The 24,580-nt window shown below is 43.2% G+C and overlaps 3 protein-coding genes across 3 annotated transcripts in view; all 3 read right to left on the minus strand.

Moving 5' to 3' along the window:
- Window positions 1–1,965: 1,965 nt before the first annotated feature.
- Window positions 1,966–11,297, minus strand: chrnd (cholinergic receptor, nicotinic, delta (muscle)). Its single transcript, XM_068710267.1, has 12 exons — window positions 11,214–11,297; window positions 9,737–9,882; window positions 8,681–8,725; window positions 8,489–8,598; window positions 7,331–7,486; window positions 6,940–7,049; window positions 6,225–6,425; window positions 6,005–6,116; window positions 5,215–5,329; window positions 4,901–5,111; window positions 3,983–4,101; window positions 1,966–3,378 (listed from the first exon to the last, which is right to left on the minus strand). The coding sequence occupies exons 1-12, from the start codon at window positions 11,269–11,271 to the stop codon at window positions 3,187–3,189; spliced, it is 1,575 nt and encodes a 524-aa protein (XP_068566368.1). The 5' UTR covers window positions 11,272–11,297; the 3' UTR covers window positions 1,966–3,186.
- Window positions 11,298–11,933: 636 nt separating this feature from the next.
- Window positions 11,934–19,836, minus strand: cip2a (cellular inhibitor of PP2A). Its single transcript, XM_068709536.1, has 22 exons — window positions 19,764–19,836; window positions 19,459–19,561; window positions 18,773–18,920; window positions 18,159–18,271; window positions 17,953–18,047; window positions 17,773–17,869; window positions 17,546–17,668; window positions 17,091–17,236; window positions 16,883–16,958; window positions 16,542–16,787; window positions 15,956–16,118; window positions 15,740–15,866; window positions 15,405–15,504; window positions 14,821–14,939; window positions 14,496–14,664; window positions 14,307–14,381; window positions 14,032–14,142; window positions 13,566–13,762; window positions 13,117–13,230; window positions 12,918–13,000; window positions 12,583–12,722; window positions 11,934–12,374 (listed from the first exon to the last, which is right to left on the minus strand). The coding sequence occupies exons 2-22, from the start codon at window positions 19,558–19,560 to the stop codon at window positions 12,228–12,230; spliced, it is 2,691 nt and encodes an 896-aa protein (XP_068565637.1). The 5' UTR covers window position 19,561; window positions 19,764–19,836; the 3' UTR covers window positions 11,934–12,227.
- Window positions 19,837–22,126: 2,290 nt separating this feature from the next.
- Window positions 22,127–24,580, minus strand: part of si:ch73-264p11.1 (uncharacterized protein LOC100000923 homolog) — a 4,222-nt gene continuing 1,768 nt past the window's right edge. Inside the window, exons 3-4 of the mRNA XM_068709538.1 lie at window positions 23,858–24,092; window positions 22,127–23,784 (exon numbers count right to left, since the gene is read on the minus strand). Coding sequence (XP_068565639.1) covers window positions 23,738–23,784; window positions 23,858–24,092 — 282 coding nt within the window. The 3' untranslated portion in view covers window positions 22,127–23,737. The remainder of the gene's footprint in view (window positions 23,785–23,857; window positions 24,093–24,580) is intronic.

Raw genomic sequence — 24,580 nt, forward strand, 5'->3', positions numbered from 1 at the left:
TCTTTTCATCTGTTGTATCTTCTTAGCTTCCATCAATGGCTCAGACACTGAAACAACAATCCCCTGCACGTCCTCAAACACTCCTCTAACAGGCCTCATCTGGAGGTTCAACCACAGTCACTTCATCCTGAACCAGACCGGGACCGACTCCACAGTCTCAGAGGAGTGGAGGCAGCAGGTGAAGAGTGTGTCTGAGTCAGGCAGCCTCACGCTGAAGGACTTATCTTCAGATCAAGAGGGGATTTACACCTGTGAGTTCAGTAACGCTGAGGAGACCAACGTAACCAACACCTTTCTGAGGATAGAGAAACGTCCAGGTAAGAAGACAAGAGGTGGGACTTTCACTATCACTGTTATCACCTGTGACATCTGGTTCATGACACGTCCAAGTATTTACACACAGTGGGTTCAGTTACTCACTGCAGCATGAAGTCAGGAACCATCAGCTGAGTTCACTAGATGGGATCGATCAAGACAGGATCAATATTTCTGGTTCAGTTTGGACCCTTTCTGTAATAAACTGAGACTTCTTGGGCTCAGATTACTTTTGTCGATCATCCAACCTTTACAATGTAGAACAACTAGAGGTTTCCACAGCCTCACCAGCTGTTGTTTGGACACTGCAAGGTGATTGGTGTAGTATTGGTGGTTGCTAAATATGCCGGTGTTTGCAATGGTGTCTCTAAAGAGTTGCTAAGGTCTGTGGGTATTTGTAAGGAGGTGTCCCTAAAGGGTTTCTAGATGGTTGCTAATGTATGAGGGTGTTTGTAAGAGTGTCTCCAAGCGGTGACAAAAGTTATCTATTGAGGCTTTCAGGGGGTCTAAGGTGTCAATCAGACCCCCTGAGAACCCCTCAAACAAGGTTCAACAAGGTTGAAACCCCCAAACAAGGTTGGCTGATGGGATGCATTATCAAATCTTTGAGTGTAAAACACCTGTATAACATGAAATACAGAGAAATGATTAGTTGACTGATCAATTAGTAGAACATTTACCATCAATAATTCTACCAACCTGTTCATCGTCGGTAATTTATCAAGAACAAATGTTTATGGAGGCTTCTTCTGTGAGAGGATTTCATCCTTTATTTAAAGAACTTTTTAATCCTAAAAAGTCACCAAACGTTTTAATGCTCACATGTTGTCATTGCACTTGTGTAAGTTTGTTTAAAAAAAGTTAAATTAAATAATTAAACTGACTGTTTCTGTTTCAGACAGTCCCAGTAATGACGCAGCAATTGCAGGCTGGGTGATTGGAGCCATTCTCGTTGTGGGAATAATCGTAGCAGTAGCAGCAGCAGTAGCAGTATTCTGTAAACGTAGATCCAATCAACAACCCAACGTTCAAACCTCTGAGTAAGTTTGTCTTCTGTGTTGACTACAACAACAGCAGCACCAGAGTGCAACAATAATAGTTTCTACTTTTACATTCTCTGTTACAAAGATGACGTAAACAAGTCGACACAGTTGAGATGAGGATATGAGAGATTATTTAGAGTTTCAGCACTGAAGTTCATTTAACTTTGTCTGCAGACAACAAGAGTCGACTCCACCGGCAGAAAGGACAGAAGATGGAGAACCAGGTAACACCGATCAGCTCCTTGAAGAAGACCAAAGAGATCTGGACCAAAATGAAGAGACAAACAGCTCCACTGAGGTTTGAAGGATACATTTATACTTGATGCACTTATTTCCTGCACTGAGAGAATGAACATGAAGGGAACATTAATAATACAACAACAAGACCTTCTGTTTGTGCTCCACAACAGTCCTGATCACCCAAACTGAACTTGATCACTGTGGACCAGGACTGTGCTCCACACTGAACTTCATATGTGCAGCTTTGCTTCCAGCTGGAGGTCATTAATGGTTAACTTTGGTGCTAAACAAAAATGAAGGCTAAATACTTTTGTATATTTCTGCAGCTAAAAGGTGCTTTTCATTGTTTTCACATGAGATTCATGTATTTCTGTTTTATTTTTGTGTGCCGTTTGTTTGAACGCTTCATAATAATTATTTCTCCAAACTGCGTTACTTATTCGGGTATATTTAATGTTTTCAAGGACTTTGAAGGCTTTGAACAGCAGCAGTTAAAACAAATTAATTCAAGCCGTTACAAAAGTTGACAATGAGGTTTACTCTTTTTATTTAAAAAATATATATATATATATATTCAGGTAAAAAGTTAAACAAGAGTTTCAGCCGTTGTTTGTTTATTTATTTGATTGTTTATTTAGCAGGAACAATACATGTATTGTACCAGATTAAGATCAAAGCTAATCATGTGTCGTTCCTGTGATGTACATCAAAGATCAGAACCTCACATTTAGAAGAGTCTCCAGGTGAAGAGGGTCACAACATGAACTAGTAGATATCACCATCAAACTTCACCACTTCATCACCCACAGCAACACCAGCAGCTATTCTGTTACAAGTTCTCTGAAATGAATGAATTAAATATGCGACGTAACGGTAACTTCTGGTGAATTTAAGAGAAATGATAAAGATATGAAATATGAGCTTACTGGCAACAGAAGCAAATCCAAAGAGAAGTAAACTCCACAGGTGAACAGGGCAGGAACGAGATGCAGGTCCAGGTTTAAGAGACAGGAAGTGAGGTTGACAATCTGCCATCTGATTGGAGGAAATGGAGCTGGTCTACGTGTTGACGGGGTGATTGTGTAACGAGACACAGGTGAGCAGGATTGATGGAGGAGGTCCAACGTGGACAGGTGGAGAATGGAGATAAGTTCTCTAGTGTTGAACTACTTTTATCTTTAAGGTCTTGGGAGGCATTGAGTCGCCTGGAGAGCTGAAGGGTTCTACCTGGTTGAACCAAAAATAGTCTTCCTGGAAGTCATTCAATTTGGTATCTTTAGTTTAAAGGTAAATAGCTTTGCATAAATCTTCTTCCACTTTGTTGTAGACTCCATCTTGGCCTCGCTGCAGTCTTCTCTCACTGCGTCTCTTACATTCAAACTTATAATGTATTAAAACTAGATAATTTGACCAGACGATAGAAACAGATGAATCAAAGATGTCTGCCGAGTGTAAATGTTTATTCAAACCACACAAATAAAATACAAATAGTGATATACTGATTTAGTTATTCACTTCAAATATAAGTTAAGAAGAAAAACACACAGCTGTGTAACTGGAGCCAAAAATAACAGGAAGAAACTTTGATTTAAACAGGAGAGTTGTACCGTGGGTTCTCCTCTCTGTAGTCGTGCGAGTCTCCTTGGAAGGGCAGATGTGGAGGATAGTTACAGATGCCCATCAGGAAGATGACGATGGTGCCGAGAGTCATCACCGGGGTCACCACGAAGAGACAGAGGCGGTCCACCGTACGAGCGATGCCGCTCCAGTTATCTTTCTCCTGTGAAGAGAGAAACATTATGGTTCTGTGTGACGAGTGAAGCCAAAGCTTCATGTGATAAAACTGCATTCTCTCTAGTGTCCACCAGGGAGCGACTCCTCTGGTTGTATAGAAGTCTAGTCTAAAATGACTCTACTTCTCTCTTGATTTATTCCCTCAGTAAACATTGTAAACATGAGTTTATGGTCTCAATCTCTAGTTTACAGTCTTCTTCAATACAGCATGATGTTCATTTAGTACATTATGCTCCATTTAGAGTCAAACACACCATAAAGCAGGGGATGCTTTGGGGGCGGGGCTACACGCTGATTGACAGGTCTCTACCAGAGACGTATACGGCGTCTCTACGTCACTCCTCCTCAGTCCACATATGGTCACTTCCTGTTCACTGGTTGCAAAAAAAACCAAGATGGCGACGGACAAATCGCCAAACTCGAGGCTTCAAACCATCACAAACCAACGAGTGACGTCACGACGACTACTTGTACTTCTTATATACAGTCTGTGTCGTATATGCAGCTTTGTTTTTTTTAAATGCTTAAAATAGATAAAAAAACAATAAATAAAATGGCTGATGAAACGACAGTGAGTCGTCCCGTCTCACCTCGTTGTAGTCGTTCTTGTTGCGCATGTGTTTGATGATGTAGTTTGCTCCGTCCACCGCCGGCTTCATCTCTGCATACAGCTGATCCGTCACTCCTCCCTCTTCCTTTGGCTTCACAACTACACAGAAGCACACGGAGAGGAAACTCTAACAGATCTGCAGTGAGCTCTTTGAGGCCTTTTGTCCCACATAATGAATAAACGTCACACGCCGTCGACAAACATGTTCTAAAATACATAAGCAGACAGACTCAGTTCGAAACTAGCCGGTGAGCAAAGTGCAGCATTTAGCAGCTGAAGAGACAGATATCTCCATCAGGAGGTGGTGGAGGCCCAAAATAGAGCTAAAAGAGAGAATACAGGACACAAAGACGATGTGTAAATAAAGTTTAACATATAAAGTTAAAAGGTGACGATGTGTAAATGCTTTGGCTGCTAACAAATAGCCCCAAAAAATGTATGTTTTTGCAGGTTTTAAACGCACAATATGTCATTTCTACCACTAGGGGTCTCTCAATCAAAACAGGTAGTTTGGTGAAGCAGCGTGGGATCATGGGAGTTGTTGTCTTCATTACAGTCAGCTTCTTTCGTTAGGTTTCCTTCAGTCGCGTTCAGGAGGTTTCTCAAGGATACTTTATTGTCATTATGAAACACAGAGTTTTAAAACCATTCGCTGCACAAATTCGACATCAGAGAATCCTTTTACCACAGAGGTCTCTGAATACTATAATGCAGCTGTTCGTGAGGACTCGGGACGTCCTGGAGGGGCTGAGAGACGAGCTACCGCTAACGTTAGCTCGGCTAGTTCCTCTGATACCTTAAGATCCAGACGTACGACGACTAAAATCCTTCATCAGAGTTACAAACCACAAACGTGAATCTTAAAAGTGAGACTTAAAACTGTTCACTGTGGACCTACTTGCAGCGTGCGTGGCTCGTGCCGTCAGTCCGTGCCTCTCCGACTGCTTCTCGAACATCAGCTCGCTGCGGGACTTCACGCTGTAGTATTCCTCCGCCGAGGCGATGTAGCCCACTGAGCTGGAGCGACGCGGCAACGCCCCGTCCCAGAACGGCTCCTCCTCCGAGGGGCGGGACATGCGCAGGAGGCGGGGCAGCCGCTCGAGGAAGAACTGGAGAAGCAAATAAAGAGCAGCACCTTTAAAGTCATGATGAGTCCTGTGTGTGTGTGTGTGTGTGTGTGTGTGTGTGTGTGTGTGTGTGTGTGTGTGTTACCTTCTTGGTCCAGTCAGACATGACGTGTGTGCTCGGTGTCCTGAAGTGCAGGTTGAGGACGACCACACAGTTCAACACCACCACCGTCACCAACACCATGATGAACATCAAGTATCTGAGAGAGACACACACACACACACACACACACACACACACACACACACACGGATATCATAAACTTTGTTGAGAAATTCTGAAGCACTTCCATACGCTCGTTTTAATGTTTCTTTGTTCTTTTATGGCTTTCTTTAGCTTTTAATTAATTTTCTTTTCAATCACTTATCTATTTAGTTTGCTTGCTTTTATTGTTTTTATAAAATTATAAATACATTAGCTTTGCCTTACTTTAAACGTTTGTTTTTACATATTCTCTCCGGTTGTATTTCCTTTTTGTAACTTGAATTACTTAAAAAAAATGAATAAAAACACCACAAAAACAAGAAAAAGAAGGAGAAGAAGAACTCCCCAGTATCATCTATGACAACTTACGTGCAAAAATAATCTTTTATTAATAAAAAAACAAGCTGGCGTTCCCCTGATTATCTCTTTTTATATGCTTTTATTTTATATATTTCAGTTTCTTTGTCACTCTTATTGTGAAAGAACCCGTTTTGGTCCAACAAGTGTATCACTGAAGTAATACACTTATATTGTATTCACTCAGAGATAAAAGTAGTACAATAAATATTTGTTGTTGTTGTTGGTGTGTGTATGTGTGTGTGTGTGTGTGTGTGTGTGTGTGTGTGTGTGTGTGTGTGTGTGTGTGTGTGTGTGTGTGTGTGTTTCTTACTTGACAATAAGTGGAACAGACATGGAAGTCTCCGGCAGCCTTTGAGAGATCAGCAGCAAGAAGACAGACTGAGCCAGCAGCACCGAGATGGACAAAGTCATCTTCTCACCACCTGCACACACACACACACACACACACACACACACACACACACCAGTCTCAGCTTGTGTTGATGTGCCTGTTGAGTGAGTGGATGGTGAGTAGGTGGAGCAGCACTGACTGTCAGCGGGGAGGTAGTAGACCAGCGAGGCCAGGAAGGAGATGAGCACACAGGGGATGATGATGTTGACGATGTAGAAGAGCGGCTTGCGTTTGATGACCAGGTAGAAGGTGATGTCCTGGTGCTTGTTGCTCTCCATGGGAATGTGCTTGTAGGTGTTCCTCTTGGCCGGCCGGTGGTTGATCTCCCACTCGCCGTTCTCTGTCGGGAGAAAAGCAGCGAGGAAGACGACGCGGAGGACACACAAAAAGGAAACAGGCTTTTAGATGACGAAGATGGATACCTAGCATGACACGGGAGCTGCTGGTCCACCGGTGCCTCGACTGGGTTGTTTGTGTTGAATCTGAATGAACCCTTTAAAACACCAAAGTCACACAGTGACACAAACTAACAGAGGCAGCGGTAAACCAGCAACTCCTGTGTTCTGTGAGGTGAAATCACCGTTTTTATAAATGAGTCTGGTGGTAGACAACAGCTTCTAAATATAGCACACACTTAAGCTGATATTGATGTTTTTAGGTGTTTAAAATACTGTCAGTATCTACAAAGACTACCTTTTTGTTCCTGCATATATGTTAATTGTGAAAAACCAACTGTAGCCCCAATAAAAATAATCTAAAAATAATTATAATAAAGTAACATAACAAGTGATGATCGTTGTGTTGGAATTACGGTGGAACCTCCACGATATTTATTGAAACATGACTCTCCTGACCCGTGAAGCTAGCCGGGTCGATGATGATCCACTCCACCGTCCACTTGCTGGTTTCGTCCTCTTCTTCCTTCAGCAGCATCCGGATCTCTTTGGCGTTGTAGGTCAGAGAGCTGCAAAGCAACATGGGAAATGTCATCTTCAAATCACATTTCAGAAGCAATAACGTTTACTACATATATTATTATTATTATTATTACAGTATTGTTTTGCTGATCTGATCTGTAGGAGAAAGCACATTCCCAACTAAACATGTGGAGTATTCTGATTATGTAAAGAATATTTGGACACATAAGTGTTGCCAAGTAAACACAACGTACAAGTGTCCTTTTTCAGATAAATTCATCTGTGCCTTAAATGCACCACACGACACCGTCTGGTTCAAGCGCCTCACGTGAATTTGAGCGTGCAGTTCTGCCAGTCGAAGGGGAAGTAGTTGACGTTGATGGAGCAGGAGGAGCGGAAGATGGCGGGAGGCAGCCAGTAGCAGAGACCAGAAGGATCCACCAGCACGTTACTGTAGTAGGCCACCTGGAACTGGGCGTCGTTACTGGCAGGTAGGATTACAACACACAAATATGTGTACACATGAATACGCACAGTGTAGTTACAGGAGTAACTATATGTAGTGGCCGTTCTGGAGCTTTCAATCAAATCATGGCATTTGCAGCTATTCAAAAGGACATTGAGGTGAGATTTAGTTTTGATGAATGTCGTTTTTCCTAAATAGCTCTATTGAAACTCTATCATGAGTTTGATCGTCGGCTGCTAACAGCTGACGTTGACTAGCTTTTCTCCTGCCTATTTAAACAAGGATCTGTTGTTCACAATGTGGCATTATTATTGGGAAAATGTTCTGTTGTCCCCGAGACGACGTTAGTCTCGAACCCTGATCACCTGCAGCACTGCAGAAAAACTTTGACTTGGTACGGAACTCTCTGTTTTCGTGACGTCCTAAACGACCTCGCCATTACATGCAAGTTTCAAGTCTCTGCAAGTCGATTTTAAGAAAGCAGCGAAACAAAACAAAAAAATCACACAAAAAACTGCTTAACTCAATTTAACAGACTTTTGAATAAGTGTTGATGTGTGCGGTCTTTTGAAGTGCATCCAAAATGTAGACTTAAAGACATTCAGCCCATCTTCAAGACAAGACCAGACATCTAACACATTACAGCGTACACAGCCACCAACACAGAATGATGGCCAGTAGTTTAAAATGAACATTTTTGAGATGTATAGTTGAAAGTCATCTGTGTAGTATCTTATTATTCATCCAAGAAGAAGCGATTACAATTCAAACAGAAGAGGACCCAAGATGGAACCCTGGGGAACACCACAAAGCAGAGTTTCAGATAAAGAAGCATGTGTTCTCCCCAATTCATAGTTTTATATTTAAATAAAATCACAAATGTATTTATTCCTCTTGTATTTAGCATACATTCTACACAAAGAGTTACTTCTCAGTGCAGGTTTGGGCTGCCAGCTTTATGAAGGAAGATGTTTCTGTCTCGACAAAATGTAAATAAAGAAGAAGGAACGTGAGTCTCACTTGTTTTCCAGCACAATCTCCGGCAGCCACACCATGTTGGTCGGCAGACGAAGCATGTCGATGCCATCGAACTCTGTGACGTTCCACGACAGACGGTGGTCAGTCCACATCTGTGAGGACAAACACATCGAGAGTCACACCAAGTATTCAGAAGGAAAACGTTAACTTCAACGTAAAGTAACGTTTACTTACATGTTCTATCCAGACGTTCGTCAGCAGAGTCTCGTCGACTTCTTTCTACAAATGAAAAACAAACAGATTAGAAACTTGTACTCTGGATTATCAAAACTATGCTTTTAATTGTTTCACTTAGGTATTGACTATATATTTATTGTATTTTGTTAATGGACACATTGAGAGTCCTGTTTGAAATTAACTTTGGAAACTTGAAATCTAATATCTGAATCTTTTTCAAACAAATGTAATTATTGAAATTCAAACACAATCACATAAATGTTCTTCAAGAGCAGCAGAGTGATAAAACCAGAGCCAGGTCTGGGGACCTGGTCTGTGAACGGATTCTCAAAACTTTTTTTCTTACAATTTGCAGGAACAATTGAGAGGACACATCGTTTAGGAGACATCAACACTGTATTCAGCGACTTCACAGTTATTTATTTTGATATATTCTTTCTTCCAGATAAACAAACGCTCTCATTTTAAATATTCAGGATGTTTCAGTGATGTTTTCTTAAAACTCAAAGCATCTTTATTGTTCTAAATTGTGCTGCAACTAACAATTATTTTCTAGATGAATAAATGAATCATTTGTTCAATAAAAATGTCAGAACACAGCGAGAAAATGAGAAAAAGGTGATGTCTTTAAACATCTTGTTGTGTCCAAAACCAAAATATATTCAGTTTAATATGATACAAAACAGAGAAAAAACTGAAATTTCCATATTTCAGAGACTGAAAAATGACTTTAACTTTAGATTAATTGGCGATATTTTTCTGTCGATCGACAGTTCAATCTGTTCACTAGTCGTTGCAGCTCTAGTCTCTCTGTTGAGATTATTTCACTTGCTTGTTTGAGTTGATCCTATAACGCAACTTTAAATCCACAACAGCAGAGTGAACCATGATACTCTCTGCAGACACAGAAGCATCTCAGTCCTCTACTTCTGCAGAAAGGATTTCTGGCACAGAGGTGCATAGAGAAGAGAAAATGTCACAAGGATACGCATCTGGATACGCATCTGCACACACACACACACACACACACACACACACACACACAGTCCGTACCAGAGAGATGAGGTTGGAGAGGGTGAGTGCGAGGAAAATGTCGACGGTGTCCTGCTGCCTCTCGACGGGACGCAGCTCTTTGTTGTATCCTCGCTCTTTAATCAGGTAGTTGATCAGACGCTCCTCCTCGTTCCTCCCCAGAACCTCTGACACATGGATACATCAGATACATCAGATACATCAGACCTCTGATACATGGATACATCAGATACATCAGACCTCTGACACATGGATACATCAGTTACAAGTACAACATGGACCTCTGAGATGTAGTACAGTTACAAGTACAACATGGACCTTTTAAAGTGTAGTGAAGGAGAAGCAGAAAGATGTACAAAAAGGAAGTACTCAAGAAAAGTACCTCACTTGAGTAAATGTACATTGCACCACTAAAGTACAAATGAAAGAAATATATACAAACTGAAAAAACACAGAATTGTGTAGAACGGATACTTCTAGTTAACCCCATAAGACAGACAGACACACACACACACACACACACACACACACACACACAGGGAAGACAAACAGCGTCTGGAGTGTGTGAATACTTTCATGCAGGTCATATTTCAGGGTATAACGGCAGCTGCTCTGTAGTTCAGAATACTACACTGCTGCTGTAACACCACCTGTCATGTACACACTGCAAGTACACACTGCAAGTACCCAGCAGACGTTTACCCTCCAAACTCTCCCAGTCCACCACTCGGCCATCTTTGTTTTTATTCTCTCCCGTGTTGACTGGAGGTTCCTCACAGCTCCAATACAAAGCCTCTTCTTCACATGTTGTCTTGTTGATTCTTAATTGTTTTTACTGATTTCTGACAATTAATTATTCACTTAAAAGGACTGAAGCAGCGCTGAAACTTACAGTTTTAATAATCTGTGACTCTGACGATCGATTAGTCTGTAAACCGTCATATTGTAGTAAAAGTTTAACTTCACAAACTATTATAATAATATACTAATAAAACTTATTATTTACATTTCTGAAGCTGAAACCAGTGAATTTTTGGTATTTTTGCATTTAAAAAACAACTTGAAAAACATCTAAATTGTTAGATAAATGTTGTCGATCGACTAAATATATAAAAAATGAATTTAATGTAAATAGCACAGTTTAAAGTAGTGAACATCTCAATGTGTTTCAAAACTGTTATAGTACAAGATTAACATTAATATTACACAAAAGAAGCATGCGATCATAAAGGTTAAAATAGGATAAATAAAATGAATAAATTCACATTTCACTGAGGAGAGATACAAACAACCTTTCAATTACAAGAGCAAATACATGAGTTACAGAAGTACAGAATGTTGTGTGTTTATCAGCACAGAAATCTAAATGAATAGAGATATTTACGACTGACACCAGATATTTGCTTCTTTAACACTGAAGTCGTCGGTGACACGCGTCAGATTAAAGCAGCTTCGCGACTCAAAGTGAAGAATCAGTGAGTGGAATGAAGGAACTCACCAGATGAGAGCAGAGCGAGCAGCAACACGGCGCTCAGCGCTGCAGAGCCGAGCTCCATGGCTGACTGCTGGGAGGAGAAGCTCCGGTTCCTCTCAGAGCCGCACTGAGTGACGGGCGGCAGCTGCACAACACCAGAGGACAGGAAATAGAAAAACACCGCCGGCTGCCTTCACCTCCTCCACTAGAGGAACCAGGAGGTGACACAGTGAATAAGAGGTACTATGAGCTCCTCCACTAGAGGAACCAGGAGGTGACACAGTAAATAACAGGTACTATGAGCTCCTCCACTAGAGGAACCAGGAGGTGACACAGTGAATCACTATGAGCTCCTCCACTAGAGGAACCAGGAGGTGACACAGTGAACATGGGGTACTATGAGCTCCTCTGGTGGTTTAGACTCTAATGAACCGTCCTCAGAGACGACATGTATACAAGTAATATACACACTGTCTACATTATATCTCATTTTCTTTCTTTCTACATTTAAAAAGATTGCTTTTGCTTTTTTTCGGGGAACCAAATGCTTTTGCGCTCATGTTAGAGCTGATACTAGTATTAAATATTCACATGTCAGGAGATGAAACGGGGAATGTTCTTCAGATAACGTTGACGTAACGGCCGAGCGTCGGTGCTGTGCTTGTGTAAACACAGCGGAGGAAGCCGGTTGATTTAGGTTTCACTTTCATTTACATGTTCATGCCTGTTGAACAGACGGATTGATAAAGTTTTGATTGTTTTATTCAAGTCACAGTAACGAGCGAAGGTTGATCGTCAAATCAAATGAATTTATTGTAAAAACACACACACACACACACACACACACACACACACACACACACACTTACATTTCATCTGGACTTAATAATAATACAGATCCATCATTTATTTACCAAACAATAAAAAGCACAAAGTTTTAACATTAAAAAATATTAGTTTAATAGACGTTTAAAAGTTAAGATCCAATAAAAGGTTTGTTTCTCTTCTCATTGTCCTTCGTCGCTCCTCTTCGTCTCCTCAGAGCGACAGGTTGACGTCGCTCTTCATCTTGCCGCTGCTGAGGCTGTGGATCATGGCGATCATGGACGAGTGTTTGCTCAACTCGTCCTCCTTCTGCTTCAGCTTTGTCTCCAGCGTGCTCTTCTGCATCTCCAGGGATGACGCCTGGGACACAGGAAACGCATCATCACAGGGTTCACAGGGTGAATGTGGTGAACGGCTTATTTCAGTTCAGGATTTACAGCATCAAATAACAGAAACAAGATGTAAAGATGAATCTTTGAGAGCAGACGTTCGTTAGGAACAGGAACTGACGACAGGTTAAAGATGAACTGCCATGAATGAAGTGCAGACGAGTCCTCCTCTTCCTCACCTTGATGCTGGCCTCCTTCCTGGCCTGCTCCGTCTTGTTCAGCTCCTTCCTCAAAACGTCCACCGTCTCCTCCAGCTCCCTCCTCTCTCGGTCCTTCTCCTGCAGCTTCTCCTCCTCGGCTCGCAGTTCACCGCGCAGACCTGACGGGGACGAGGAGGAGCGTTCGATGAAGGAGATGTTTGTTCAATGAAAAGGGGAGAACCAGAACCAGGACTGAGAGGGGCGGACTGTCAGACCCTGCTGCAGTAGAATGAGAGGTCCACAGGGACCACCACTACATGAAACCTGCAGTAACTTCAAGGACATCTTCGGTTGGACGTGGACGTCGGACTAACCTGTGATGTCGCTGTTCTTCTGCTGTAGATCTGAACGGAGGGATCTGATCTCCTCCTCTCTCTCCTCCAACCGCGACGCCGTCCTGAGAAAGACAGAGTTCAGAGAGGACGACTGAAGCGTCTTCACACGTGACACATGGACACGCTGAGGTGTGTGTGTGTGTGTGTGTGTGTGTGTGTGTGTGTGTGTGTGGATTACTTGTCGTGCTGCAGCTGCAGCGCTTCGTGGTTCTTCCTCAGAGCGTCGCTCTGTTTGGTGAGGGAGGTGTGAGCCGTCTGCAGCTCCTTCAGCAGCCGCTCGCTCTCGTTGAACCTGGAGAGGAAATCAACAAAACACACACACACACACACACACACACACACACACACACACACACACACACACACACACACACACGTGTGACGCTGAAGCCTCCTACACTTGTTTCCTTCTGTCTGAACCTCAAGACAACGGCTGACTGCAGGACGTTGCATTCAGGTATCTAATGTGATTATTGCATCTTTTTGTATTCTGATGGAATCCGGTCTCATTCTCAAGCTAAGTCTTCATAAACGGACTACCACTGCCTCCCTGTGTTGATGATCCTTGAATCCGTATTTTTGCAGATTCACTAAAACCTAATGTCTTGCACGCCTCCTGCCTCTGACCTGTTGAGCAGGGCGTTGTAGACTCCTTTGAGGTCCTGGTGCTTATCGGAGTCCTGCTGCAGCCGGGCGTTGTGCCGCAGCATCTCCTCGATGTCGGCCTTGGACAGCTCCGCCTCCCGCACCTGGTTGCTCAGCTCGCCCTGCAGATCCTCACGACGCCGCTCCGCCTCCTTCAGCAGGCTGCCCAGCTTACACGCCTGTCATGATACAAGAATAATGATTATTTAATAACAATCATTTATTCTGGACATCGTTTCAGATTCAAGCAACACTCTAGAATAAAGTCTGATAAGAACATCTGAGAGGACTCTCCTCGTGGGTGTGATGCAGTCTGAGCTCAGCTTAAGGTTAGGTCAGGGTTAGTGTAAGTCAATGTCTCAATAGTGTGTGTGTGTGTGTGTGTGTGTGTGTGTGTGTGTGTGTGTGTGTGTGTGTGTGTGTGTGTGTGTGTGTGTGCGCGTGTTACCTCAGCCTCAGCCTGAGCTCGTTCGAACAGATACTGGGCGATGAGACGGTCGGCCTGAGAAAGAGCCAGAGCTTTCGCCTCCAACAAGTCCTGCAGACGACTCTCCTTAGACTGACGAGGAGACAAAGAACCCAACGTAAAGCAAGACGTGTTCGACTGAAGGACCCACAAACGCTCAACCCAACGAAGACTCAACGCAATAATCCAGGTGTGAGACAATATTAAAAACATCTAAACGTAACATGTTCAGTATTCGTCCAGTTCAACAAACTCACCGCAAACGCAGAGAGCTTCTGTTCGTAGACGTCGATGATCTGAGACACGTGGGAGTCCTTCACGTGGTCCTGCAGCTAGAAACCAACGGACGAGTGAAACAGGAAGGAACGATCAGCATGTCTCACACACACACACACACACACACACACACACACACACACACACACACACACACACACACACTGTACCTCTAAGCCGTTCTGGATCTTGTCCACCAGACTGTGGACGCTCCTGCTGGAACCACTGGAACAGTCCAGTATGCTGGAGGGCGGGACTTCCTGCACGGCAACGCGTTTGACGGACAGCTCGGCCTCGCTCTGGCGATAGGCGTTGTTGGCGGCGATACTCTCACCCAGACTTTGAGAAAACATTGTTCCATTAATGAGTGACTACAAAGTTCATTCACGTAATCCATTTCACACCTGAAGACATTCAGACAACCAACATCCTGTCCCCACATATATGTATATTATGATGGTGACGGGTCTTCAGTGAACTCGTTGATCCACTCACACCACAGAGGGGAAGTCTGGGAGAGGTGAGGCTTCAATCAACAGAGACAGTCCGGTCTGAACCCGCTCTCTGTGGTGGGACGTCAGCGCCAGAGACAGGGGGGTCACGATCCTCTGGTCCTGAGACATGGAGACACGGAGACATGAAGACACGGAAACACAGAGACACAGAGACATGAAGACACGGAGACACAGAGACATGAAGACACGGAAACACAGAGACATGAAGACACGGTGACACAGAGATATGAAGACACGGAGACACAGAGACATGAAGACACAGAGACATGGAGACACAGAGACATGAAGACACGGAGACACGAAGACACAGTGATATGAAGACACGGAGACACAGAGACATGAAGACACAGAGACTTGAAGACATGGAGACATGAAGACACAGACTTGAAGACACAGAGACTTGAAGACACAGAGACTTGAAGACACGGAGACATGAAGACACAGAGACTTGAAGACACAGACTTGAAGACACGGAGACATGAAGACACAGAGACTTGAAGACACAGAGATAGAGAGACAATCAGAGAGAACTACAGAACAGGACAGAGAGACAGGTGTGTCTACCTGTAGCATCCTGTAGAAGCTGGTCTCCATGTCCTTCACATGTTGTCTCAGTTTACTCATCAACTCCAGAGTCTTCAGCAGAGCGTCTGCACACACCTGACTGAAACACAAACAACAACCAAGGTCGCTGAAGGTCGCTGGAATTAAGTCGTTATTAATTAATTCATTCACAAACAAATGAATGTATTTCAACTAAGATTGTACACTTAAATCAATAAATACATGTACTAGTTAGTTAAATAAACACCTGCCTCCGTTCTACTCTGACGACTGTACATTGTTGTATCTATTAACTTAATAATCCTTGAGCATCGATCTGACCAGAACTCGCTCACCTGAGGTCGCTGTCAGAGCCTGAGGGGTTGCAGGCGAGGGAGAGGAGGGATTCCACCTGCGAGAGGCCGAGCTGAGCGCTCACCTGACGGGACACCAGGGATCTGGTGGAGTCCTCGGCGCACAGGAGTGGAGGAGTTAAGGATTCAAAGACAAACACATAAATAACAACAACAATAAAACAAACACGGAGCAGCTGACGGTCCGGTGGAGGATATCGAGCAGCAGGCTGGTGACGTGGGTGACGCGGTGGCAGTGTTTTCTCAGGTGAGCGTCTCCCTGTGAGGGATCGAGGCCCCCCAGGAGCCCCAACAGGACGGGGAGCAACATCTCTACGAAGCTCAGCACACATTCAGACACAGAGTCGGATCCCAGCGCCTCCTGGAGCGAGACAGAGGAGGACACGGGAGGAGGTTAGGAGCTGCAAACACACCCGAATGAGACCTACAGAGTCCAACATGAACGACGTGTCAGAGGCGAGTTTAGAGAGTAAACTAAAGGGCAGCAGGAACAGAAGCAAATACTGGAAATTATGGAGAAAAGAAGAGACATTTTAAACTCATCTGGGGCTGAAAAATGGACAAAATAAAGCAGTGAACCAGAAGAGAGAAGCAGAAAAGAGTAAAAGAGTTTATTTATGTAGCGACAGACAATGTGTCTGTAACACTGAGTTTCCAACATGTTTAGAATTGTCCTTTTTTCTCACTAAATAATCAAAAAGAACCGATAAGAGTACCGATAAGAGTCCTAGTATCTATTAAGTCCTGATGCAGCCCGTCCCTCGGCCCAGTTCTGCTGCCGTACCTCCAGCAGCTCGTTGAGCAGCTGCAGCGTCTGCAGCAAGCAGACCTCGGCGCCCTCCACCGGCGAGCTGAGCCACCGCACCAGGGAGAGCCCGGACTCGGCCTTGCGTCCGTCGTCCGCTCCTTCCCCCCGCCTGCTGCGGCCCGCCCCCCCGAGTTTGTGTCCCGCCACCGGCCTGAAAACCACCTTGCACAGCAGCGGACGCAGCCCGGAGACGCTGCACATGGCCAGGAGAAGCTCCAGCACCTGCAAAACAACACACGGACAAAGATAAAGTGAATTAAAACAATAACAGACACACAGCGTAGAATAATGTGTGGCATGTAAGACGGCGTGAGAACCTTGGCTGCAGAGTCGGGCTCTTTGGCTTGAAGCAGTCCTAAAACTTTAGACACACACGCCGAGAAGTGCTGATACCTTGAGACGGAAAAGTGGTTTTAATTCAGATCAACAGAGCCGCGAAGCAGAGAGCGCTGAGGTTAAGGGTCTGTGTGTGTGTGTGTGTGTGTGTGTGTGTGTGTGTGTGTGTGTGTGTGTGTGTGTGTATACCTGGTGAGGTATTCTGCTATCTTGGGGTTCTTCAACAAGTCAACCAAAAGGTCAACAGAGTATTTTCGTGTCAGAGTGCCGTCTCCGTTCACAATGATGTTGAACACAAGCTGGAAAGTCTGGTGGATGTTTGTGGCATCAAAGAGCTGCAGGAAACATACACACACACACACACGCACACGCACACGCACACACACACAGACACACACACACACACACACACACACACACACAGAGAGAGGAGATGAGTGAGTGTGTGTGTGTGTGTGTGTGTGTGTGTGTGTGTCTGTGTGTGTGTGTGTGTGTGTGTGTGACCGACATCAAGCAACACGTCTGCAACTAGTTCAGTCCTTTATTTTTTCAGTGGAATGTCGTTATGAAGACCTGCACCTCAGCGATGAGGATTAATAAAGATATATATTTCATGGTTTTGAATGCGAGTGTTTCCCTCCTACCTTCTCTCCAACCTTCTCATTCAGAGTGAGGCTGGCCAGGATGGACAGCGTGAAGACCACCACAGTCAGACTGTTGTGAGCCAGGAAGTTGATCAGAGTTCTGTAGAAAGGCTTCACGTGGTCCTGCAGAGAAAACACAAACACATACTGACACTCAAGAGATCTAAAACCAGCTACGCCGCTCACACGGACGTCCTGCGTGAGCGTCCGCTTCCACTCAGACTCACCAGAGACTTGACGTGGCGCTGCACCGAGCGGTTGTCTCGACACAGGTTGACCATGAGGCCGAGGCACGGCACGATGACGTCGTCATTGTGAGACTGGCTGTGTGAGACCCAGAGAAACGCGGTTAGTTCAACGACACAGAAGAGACGTTGTTCATCGGGCGGAGCTGGAGAGGCTCTCACATGTTGGCGATGAGGAACGCCACCAGCTCGTGGATGTAGTTCGTCGACTGGAAGACGCGAGTGTTGTACGTCAGTTTCTGCAGCACCTGCAAACACTGAACGAGACGACGTTACAATAAATGATCTGTAGCTTAAGCACTTATCATGACTGCTGATAATAAACACAGTGTGAGAGAGGAGAGCGATGCTGAGGGTTGGACTTATACCTGCAGCACCAGGGGCTCCTCCGGTGTGGCGCTGTGACAGTGGACCACAGACGCCAGAGTACTGGTGAGGTTGTACCTGCTGTTCAGAATCTCCAGACTGTCGTCGTCACAGGCTGAGAGAGAGAGAGAGAGAGAGAGAGAGAGAGAGAGAGAGAGAGAGAGAGAGAGAGAGACAGAGAGAGAGACAGAGACACAGAGAGAGACAGAGACACAGAGAGAGAGAGACGCAGAGAGACAGAGACACAGAGAGAGAGACAGAGAGAGAGAGACAGAGAGACAGACAGAGACAAACAGAGACAGAGCGAGACAGAGAGAGAGAGACAGAGAGAGACAGACAGAGACAGAGAGAGAGACAGAGAGAGAGCGACAGAGAGAGACAGAGAGACAGAAAGAGAGCGAGACAGAGAGAGACAGAGAGAGACAGACAGAGACAGAGAGAGACAGAGAGACAGAGTATAAAACACAAAGAGTTTTATGTTCAGAAACAGCCGGCAGTTTGGATTATATTGGATTATATTGAATTATATTGGATTATATTGAATTATATTGGATTATATTGAATTATATTGGATTATATTGGGTTCTATTTTATTATATTGATTATATGGACGTACCGAGTTGTGCCAGCAGGGAGATGATGGAGCTCGTCAGGGTGGGGCTGGTGTTCGGGTTTCCAGACAGCTCCACCAGCCCCCTCACACACTCACGGGGCATCACCTGACCCGAGGACAGCAGCTGGTCACATTTAAGACCCGACAGCTCCTGCAAATACACACACATACACACATACACACACACACACACACACACACAGGTACGCAACATAGTCAACAGCCTGTCAGTGAAGATCACACTGTGCTGTGCTTAGAGACGAGAACATTTGATTGGCATTAAAGGAACCACACTAAGCTCTTCCATGCAGAACCAACGTTAGTCACAGAGTTCCTCAAGGCTCTGTGCTTCTATTCGCCTTTATATATGCTTCTATTAGGCAATATTATCAGAAAAACACGCCATAAACTGTCATTGTTATGCAGATGATACTCTGTTATATCTACCGACCAACCAGTTGGACTTCAAGCATCCTTAAAGACGTAAACACCTGGATGATACACAACTCTTCAGATCCTAGAGGCCCAGAACACCTCATCTCATCTGCAGGTGGAACCACCATCGTGGTAACCCTAGTACTGAACATCTGGACTCACCTGCACTCAGTGTGGTCACCATGAAGGGTGTCATGAGGTGAGAGGACTGAACATCTGGACTAAGGTCGGAGGACTTGAACATCTGGACTCACCTGCACTAGTCTCTGGAGCTGCGCTGCGTTCTGCGCTGTCCTGCCGTCTCTGTACTGATGGACAGCCAGCAACAGAGACTTCAAACACGTTGTCATGTCCATCCTGTGTGCGGCAAATCAACGCGTTTAAAAACAAAGTAAAGTGACGTTTTTACACCGTCCATCTTTGATGCTAACACTAAGCTAACAAGCTAACAGTGTCATAACATGTTCAAAACGTGGATTAACACTCTTGACCGGTGCTTGTATGCTTTTAAACGATTACATTGAATATTGTTCTTGCTGGTTTGTTTGTGGAAGAATACCTGTGGAGTTTCTTCTTCTCCCGGAAACAACAACAACAACAACAACCGGCAGCTACCTTCTCGCGCTTCCAGCTTTGAACGGGAAGGAACGGACCATGTACGAGAAAAGGCGGAGGGGTGTAATGCTCCAGCTATAAAGCTTATATTCATTCGTGTATGATATAAATTAATATTTGTGTACGACTGAATTTATTCTACGTCTATATTCAACAGCATTCACAAGTTAGATGCGAGCTTTATCAGATAAATCAAGCGAAGTAAAAACAAACACGACCCTCTTTGTCCGTGTTGGGCGAGGCCATGCGAGTCACATGACGTAGGTGGGGCGGAGCATAACCAGCCGTTGAAGTTAATACATTAAATTAAATAATATAAAATATAAGAAAATAAAATTGAATACTAATATTAAGATATAATATAATTATATAATATAATAAAATATTTGTGTATAACCTGTGTATAGCAAAATATCACAAAATAATAAAATAGAATATAATACAAATTAAATATAGTAAAATAAATTATCAAATATAATAAACATAATAATAACAATATTTTATCATCATGTATCAGCTCTCTGCTCTGCTCAGTGGTGTTGTACAATGTACTGTATTATACAGACACAAGTTATTGCACCAAAATTGAACAAAAAACTTTGTTATGTCTGACACGATATATATATATATATATATATATATATATATATTGATATATATATATATATATATATATATATATATATATATATATATGTGTATATATATCTTTTTTTTTTCTTCACAAAAATGAATGTACTGTTATATTCTGTTATATTCTGTATTAGAAGTGACTTTTGGCTGCTTGTTGATAACTAACAATGGGTCAACTAATATATCAGCTAAACCCAACCAATACCAGATGTCACGATGGATATTTGAGAGTAAAACACTATGTTTTGAAAGCATAAACAACACATAAGCCCACATTTCAATAAGGTTCACGCACATGTAGTCACTAAAGAACTGTGGCCAAGATGAGTGGGACATTTTACAGTTTGAAAGGTAAACTGGTCCATGCATCGTGTTCGTGCTGCCTTCTCTTCTTCTTTGTTATTATGTCTTCGGCCGTTTGTCGTCATCACAAAGGTTGCATCAGACTGGAAACAGAGCGTTGCACAAAAGGTCCCGTCATGCACGTCAACCCCATTTCACTCATCAGTCGTGTTGATGATCTGTGATAGGCTGATAATATGCACCTGTTATCAATGTAACCTGTCAGCCAAATCACGTGTTTGTTGTTATGATATAAAAGTGTCCTGAGCAGAGTGAGACTTTCATGACACGCTCCACAATTTACTTTCATCAAATCACAATTTTCGGCCGTTTCAGACCGATGGTGGATATATATATACCATATATATATATATACCATATATATATATATGGTATATATATATATATATATATATATATATATATATATATATATGATATATATATATGGTGTATATATATATATATGCACATGCATAAAAGTGAGCTGTAGATGTTTACAGCTGCTTCTGTATCTGTGTGTGGAAACTGTGGTTTGACCACTCTTAAAACACACTACTTGTTTTTGCTTCACGTGTTTCTTCGTTGTTTTCTTCTGCACACACACAAACACACACACACACACAAAGAGACACACACACACACAGAGACACACACACACACACACACACACACACACACATTAAACAGGCAAACGCTTGTGCAAATGTGCAATAAATCGCCGCAAAAAACAAAGATGTTGCTCTTCTTGTTCTAAATAAAAGTGACGCTTTAGAAGGAAACAGGCCTGAGACAGAGAAGTCTGAAGCGTCTGGTGAGCAGCTTGTAATGGTGTGAAAGCAGACAGGATGTGTGGTGGTGTTGTTGTCCTCACACACACACACACACACACACACACACACACACACACACACACACACACACACACACACACACACACACAGACGCGGTTCTCTTTAGTCCAACCTGTGGAGTCTATACTTTACTAATATTAACTAATATCATCATTAGCGAGGAAATGATGACTTTCAGATTTGTTTTAATCACACGTGAAGACAGATTGATATTTACAGGAAGCGTGAAAAAGGACTTGGTCCTTAAAAACAGAAAGAGATGCATCCCTGTCTGCACAGAAGGACATTAAAATGATTTGATTTTGTCCTTTTACGGTATGACACAAGTGAAAGACAGACAGGCGATAGGAGACCAGCAGGCGGACCACATGTTTCTGCTGTATTGGTGTAAATGTGAAGTCCAGATAGCATCAGTGACGTGGTTTCACAGAAGTGAAGCTCCGTAAACCGTGGAGATCTCAGCACTTTGAAGTGAAGGGCTTGTTCACACTGACATTTAATAAACTGGTTCTACGTTACAGACTCACAAACAGTTTGACAACGTGATCACGAGTTCACCTCTGACCTGACTAAAGTCTGTTACAGCTGCATCTTCATCAAACATTCAACATTCTCCTCATGCTCTCTGAAGCAGCATCACAGCACATCCAACGCTCACACCTTTGGTTTTACAGCGTCATGTTGAAGTTAGTTTGGCTTTAAAAGCAACAACATGGCGACGGCTGTAATCCAACGAAACATGAGAGTAAACGTTCCCTCGACACGGAAATTATTTAATGTCATAATCCAAAAAAACAATGTAAGGATTTAGCTTTTTCTGGAGGGAAGCAGTGATGCTGACTTCTTAATGAAGGACAAAAACACGTCACTCCTGCAGAACTGCTTTCACACGATCGCTGAACAAAACAGAGAGCCAGTGTCAAAGATGTGTCAAAAGATATGAGTTTCAGTTCCTCAAATGAACAGAAATGAATTCCACGTATTATAAATCTACAGATGCAAAGCAGCAGCACAAACGCCAGAACATAAAAGACCAACTAGTGTGCGGACAGACTGAGAGTCTGCAGACATAACGATGAGTCCATTCACTCCCTTTCATAAGCTTGTAAGATATTAACAAACCCAAGATGTGAATGTAAATCTATGTAGATCTATGTGTGTGGTTGTCTCAGTGAACAGCTGGATGTGTGCTTCAACAACATATTTCACTCACTGGATTCCTCCATAAAGGGGATAAAACGTTTAACACTTTGAGTTTTTTAAGTCTGTGATGTTTTTGTTTTTATGGTTCGTTCTTAAACTGGACCCTCTGAAATGAGTCCAAGTATAATTTTAAAAATACTTACTAATACTTGCTACTTTATACTTCTACTCCATTACAATTTGGGGGACAATAATGTACTTATTACTGCAGTACATTTATTAACTTTGCATTATTACAAAATATAAATACATGAAGTAGTTCAAATGAGCTCTACCAGCTGAGTACATTAATGCATCTATAATTATAATGTAGTATATAATATATATGATTCAGTCTAAATAATGAGTACTTTTACTGTTGGTACTGACGCTGAATACTTTTATACTTTTACTTGAGTACAATTTGGAATGCAGGACTTTTACTTACATAACAAAGTATTTCTGCCATATAGTATTGCTACTTAAGTAAAACATCTGAGTACTTTCAGTGGTGCTAACATTAGCATGTTTACATGCTGATTCAAAGGTATACCGTATTAGCTTAGCATCTTACCATGCTAACAATTGCTAAACAGTACTAACCACAAAGTCTTAAGTTTTGCAAACAACAACAAAGTATCGGACCAGATAATGGAAGTAAAGGAAAAGTGAAAGCATCAACGAAGTGACTAGGGTTCATCCTCAGGGGACCACGAATGTTCAGTCTGGACCACAGCGGTGGACCGACCCACATTTCCACTTATAATTACACACAAGCAGACGGAGAGTCCTCTTCTTCAGCGCGTCTATTCGTCAAAGTGCCTTCGATCATTATTCTGAATTGAATCCTACATTTAGACACGTGTTCACTCTCCTCGCGTGGCTGAAGCTTAAATGTCAGAGATGTTCAGGGAGGCAAGACTTCCACGTAGTCAGAGGAGTAGGCAGGAACATCTGGAACATGAAGAAACGGTCAAACAGATGCTGTGAGGAGGAAGACGTGGAGGTTAAAGTATATACGACGTACTTTCATAGTCGCCGTCGCCGTCGGCGTCGCCGTCGCCGTCGCCGTCGGGTGGAGGCGGCTGCGTCCTCCGTGACTCAGGAGGAAGGTCGGGAGGTTTTTGGGGCTTCACCAACATGGAGGTCTTCCTTTTGATGGAGTGGCGCAGGTGCATGGCCAGGCCCTGGTTCTTCTTCTTATAGTGACGGATCAGATCGTCCAAAGTCTTAAAATATGTCTCATCCAAACCTCCAGCAGTCTGAAGGAACAACAACAGCAAAGAGTGAGGACAAACTTCTCCACTGAATGTGTCTATAAAATGTCAGAAAATAAAGAGAAGGAGGTCCAATGTGACGTCTTCAAGTGTCTTGTTCTGTCGGACCAACAGTCTAAATCCAAAGATGTTCAGTTTGAAATCACATCAGACAGAAAAAAACAAATCCTCACATTGGAGAGGCCTGAACAAACACACCATCACACCGTCCTGCTGCCACAAACTCTCACTAGAGCACCAAATGTGGATTCATCCGCCGAGGAAAATAGTCCCCAACAAAGTCCCTTTTATTTAATAAAAACTACAAAATGAAACTAGGTATCTGAGAGCGGTCGTAGATTTTGGTTTTCAGTAGGAATCACTGGGCTTGGCGCTGAGAGTCACAGACAGGAAGTCAAGGAGGACATTCAAAATGTCCGGTGTAACGTCTTTAACGGTCTTGTTTTGTCAACAGTCCCAAAACCCGAAGACAA

This window comes from Cebidichthys violaceus, unplaced genomic scaffold (genome assembly GCF_023349555.1).
Source record: "Cebidichthys violaceus isolate CVI_PGR_0920_01 unplaced genomic scaffold, fCebVio1.0.p SCAF_15, whole genome shotgun sequence".
NCBI lineage: Eukaryota > Metazoa > Chordata > Actinopteri > Perciformes > Stichaeidae > Cebidichthys > Cebidichthys violaceus.